The sequence below is a fragment of the Nanorana parkeri genome, unplaced genomic scaffold (assembly GCF_000935625.1).
Source record: "Nanorana parkeri isolate BGI_ZX_2015 unplaced genomic scaffold, ASM93562v1 scaffold2, whole genome shotgun sequence".
Lineage (NCBI taxonomy): Eukaryota > Metazoa > Chordata > Amphibia > Anura > Dicroglossidae > Nanorana > Nanorana parkeri.
In genome coordinates this window covers 3,533,492-3,537,706 of record NW_017306270.1, presented here as the reverse complement: position 1 = coordinate 3,537,706, position 4,215 = coordinate 3,533,492, and the positions used below count along the sequence as shown (strand labels likewise).

The following is a 4,215-nucleotide window of genomic DNA, read 5'->3' as shown; positions in this document are numbered from 1 at the left end:
GGAGGTGGGGGAGGGGGGGGGGGGGGCACAAGACACTAAAATGACTGACAGTTATCTTGGTGTCACCCCCTCTGAAAATTCGGGCACTTGGTTACAGACCAAGAGCCCTACAGTTTCAGGACAGAGGAGGGGAGCCGGTGGTATACCTTATCCCGTCGGGTAAACGTCCCCTCCCTGTCACCTGATATCGGCCCTGGGTGACACCCGGTCTCGGGATGCCCCTGTTGTGAGGGTCCCCTTTGGGTACTCTGGTTTCCTCCCTCTTCTCCCTGTGCTTACGTGGGTTTCCTCTGGGTACTCTGGTTTCCTCCCTCTTCTCCCTGTGCTTACGTGGGTATCCTCTGGGTAGTCTGGTTTCCTCCCTCTTCTCCCTGTACTTACGTGGGTTTCCTCTGGGTACTCTGGTTGTCTCCCTCTTCTCCCTGTGCTTACGTGGGTTTCCTCTGGGTACTCTGGTTGTCTCCCTCTTCTCCCTGTGCTTACGTGGGTTTCCTCTGGGTACTCTGGTTTCCTCCCTCTTCCCCTGTGCTTACATGGGTATCCTCTGGGTAGTCTGGTTGTCTCCCTCTTCTCCCTGTGCTTACGTGGGTATCCTCTGGGTAGTCTGGTTTCCTCCCTCTTCTCCCTGTACTTACGTGGGTTTCCTCTGGGTACTCTGGTTTCCTCCCTCTTCTCCCTATGCTTACATGGGTAACCTCTGGGTACCTCCCTCTTCCCCCTGTGCTTATGTGCGTTTCCTCTGGGTACTCTGGTTTCCTCCCTCTTCTCCCTGTGCTTACATGGGTATCCTCTGGGTACTCTGGTTGTCTCCTTGTGCTTACGTGGGTCTCCCCTGGGTACTCTGGTTTCCTCCCACGCTCCAAAGGCATGTTGGACGGTTAATTGGCTCCTGTCTAAATTGGCCTTATGTGCGTGTACAATAGGGACCTTAGATCATCACCTCCTCGAGGGCAGGGACCGATATGAACGTGTAGTGTGTAAAGCGCTGTGTGAATTGTTGGCGCTATATAAATCCTTGTAATAATAAATAAATACAGCTTTGTGTAGTTTAGCCCCTTAATATCAGTGAACAAAAAGTTGCCATTTGATACAAATAAAATCTGTGCTCAGAGAAATGTGCAGGCAACCACTGGTGACCGCCTCCCGAAAAATAGGATTTTTTTTGTTCTCACCATAAAATCCTGTTCTCAGTGTCCAGTGGAGGACACAGTTTTGCTTCAGATAATCCCCTAATGGTATAGTGTCACCTGCAGGAGGAGCACTCTAGGTACAGCAAAAAATAAAAGAAGAAACAGCCCGGGGGTAATCCCTGTTGCAGGCCAAGACCCCCAACAATGTGGAAGAAGCTCAGTGCAAAAGAACACAGAGAAAAGGATTTTATGGTGAGACCAAATTCTCTTTACTTCATTGGAGGACACAGTTCTGCTTTAGATAATCACTCATTGGGATGTCCAAAAGCATTGCCACCACAGGGTGGGAAAAATTAAAATGGAAAACCAGATGAAAACGGTACGGACAAGTCAGACTTCCACCTTCAAAATCTGGAATCAGCTGATGCTGCCACATTCACCTTGTAAAACCTGCTGAATGTATGAACTGGCAATCACGTGGGTGCCTTGCAAATCTGAAAAATTGATGCTTCATGGCAGTGAGCCTAGAATGCACTCAGCGATCTTGTAGAGTGCGCTGTAACCAGGAAAGGGAACTTCAACCAGGAAAAGGGAATCTGACCTAAAAAGCCAGACGTGGCATTCAAACACACGCAACTGTCCTGACTACATCTAAAGAACATTAAGGCAATTTCCTTCAGTTCAACTAAAAGAGAGGCCGATTGGTTGCCATGGGCAACTGCTCCAGATTCGGGCTGCTCCAGTTTTCATAAATTGCCCCCCATGTCTTCATTCAAATGCAAGGCTGATACCACTTTAAAGGAAAGAGTCTTGGATGCAGGATAACTTTACCTTATAAAGGACTACAAATGGAGGCTTGCAAGACAATGCCACCAGCTCTCAGGTTCTACATATCGAAGTGATGGCAACACCTTCTGAGAGAGTGTTAGCCACTGAATCTCCCTAATATCCCTGGAAGGTGGTTATTATAACACCAACAAAACCAGGTTAAGGTCCCATGTCAACAATGGTGGCACAACCAAAGTGATGAGGTGCATTACACCATGGAGAAACATGTGGACAAGTGCAGCGATGCCAGAGGTTGCTTAAATAAGACTGTCAGAGCTGGCAACTAACCCCTAAAAGGTGCACAAGGCCAATTGCTGCACCACCCCACGCTGGACGAAGGCCAGGAGATACTTCTAGTGTGGCTCCATAGACATCTGGCATTGCCCATTGAAGGAAGATTTTTTGAAAGGCCCCTGTGATGCGGACGCTCTCCGTTGAAAAAGGTTTGTATAAGGTAGAGAGGGCAAGTCATCCAATTTCCTACCCCTAATATATGTACTGTAGACAGAGCCGGCTCATGACTCTCTGCCCAACGCAAGATGTGGGATCCTTCCACTGCTGCTGCCACTCTCTTGGTCCCTCCCTGATGATCTATATCAAAGGAAGTCAAACTCCGGCCCTCCAGCTGTGGTGAACTTAATAATCGGCTAACTAATCGATTTTGAAAATAATCGTTAGCTGCAGCTCTAGGTGAAACTATCATTCCCATGATGCTTCTCTCTCCGGGAGTCATGTCTGTGGCAGTGAGAATCTTGCCATGCCTCATGGGATTTGAAGTTGCACCACAGCACATTAAAAGGGAAGCAGGGACTCCTCAAGACTCCAAATACCCAGAGTGGACCAGAGGCCCAGTTCTCCTCCCCAGCCCTGCAAGCTGGTGTATGACATTATTGTGTTCCAGCTAAGAGGGAGAAAACTTCCTGGCTAGCAGCAGAGGAGAGGGGAGCCAACAAATTAGAGATGGCTTCCTCTACTGACTTACCAAGATCTCACTGTCCAGAGACAGAGGTGACCTGTTCCGCTGCAACTGGATCTCACCCTGTAATGTCCTGCTGTGAGAGTTCTTGTTGAAGACTGATGCCATGAGACCCAAAACTGGCATGCAGTGGTAAATTGACGAACACCTGTGAGTATACACCAGTCAAACCTGAAGATGTATTCCTGCAGTTTTCCCTGACAAGATGAACTCCTTGGCCTGGCTGATATCCAAGATCAGTCCCAGATATGCCAGGCAAAGTGATGGAGCCAGCAAAGACTTCCCCTCTCATTAGGGAGATTTTCCTTTATTTCCTGTCCTGTAGACTCAACAGGAAGTGAGAGGATATCTTTCCAATGTGAGGGAGATCTCCTCTTAGACAGCTGTCAATGCACAAATGTCCACCTATTGGAAGATGTTGCCTCTAATCCTGCCCTGGCGACAAACCAAAATGTTGGATTTACCCTCAATCCCCTTCCCGTGACATTGGTGATCAGGGACTTACCCTAGTGTACAGTACAATCTACACTCCAGACCTCTACTATACAGTATACACCCTGCCACTGTCTAATGCCCCCTCCCCCTTGAACTACATTGATAATTACTGACCTTTTGCTAGTAATATACACAGATAAATCTGCAGTCACATAAATACATAAGCTGCCAGCTAGTGTAGAGACACATCCAGACAAGTATACACAAAGTGATCCAGGTCCACACTGACCAGGCCTAGCTGGAATACCCCGCACCTATCAAGTACCTGGGGAACTACAAGTCTCAGCAGGCCATCCCAAGAGCTGTCAGGACATGCTGATCCTTATATGCCCCCCCTATAGGAAGCAGCGACAGGCCCTGTGTTTGTGAGAGCTGAGCTCACCTCATCTAGATCCTCGTCCTGCTCAGAATCCTCATCCTCACTGATGTCAGAGTCGTCATCCTCTTCGTCCCCCGCCATCGCCTCATCCTCCACGGCTCTCCTCTTCGCGCTGGATGCCATGCTGTCTCCTTCCTTCAGGCCCGGCGTGCATGTGGCGGAAGTAAATAGGAAGTGCCTTGGACGCTACCATCTTATGGCTGGGGGGTGTTCCTGGAGCCCGGACGGGCTTATCTGCTCGGCTTCTCTGTGTCCTCTACACTTCCGGTATAATAAAATAATAACGGGTTGATAAATCATTCCGAGGTACAGAGCTGGTCTTATATCCGGATAGGACGAGGGCTGTCCTGGTAATAGAGATCGCGGCCACCCCCGTGTGATAGACATAAGGAGGCCGTGTCATGTCC

General features: G+C 49.0%; 1 protein-coding gene across 1 annotated transcript in view; it reads right to left on the bottom strand.

Moving 5' to 3' along the window:
• Positions 1 to 3,931, bottom strand: part of BCCIP (BRCA2 and CDKN1A interacting protein) — a 21,654-nt gene extending 17,723 nt beyond the window's left edge. The window contains exon 1 of the mRNA XM_018562220.1: positions 3,812 to 3,931. Coding sequence (XP_018417722.1) covers positions 3,812 to 3,931 — 120 coding nt within the window. The remainder of the gene's footprint in view (positions 1 to 3,811) is intronic.
• Between the last annotated feature and the right edge of the window lie 284 nt (positions 3,932 to 4,215).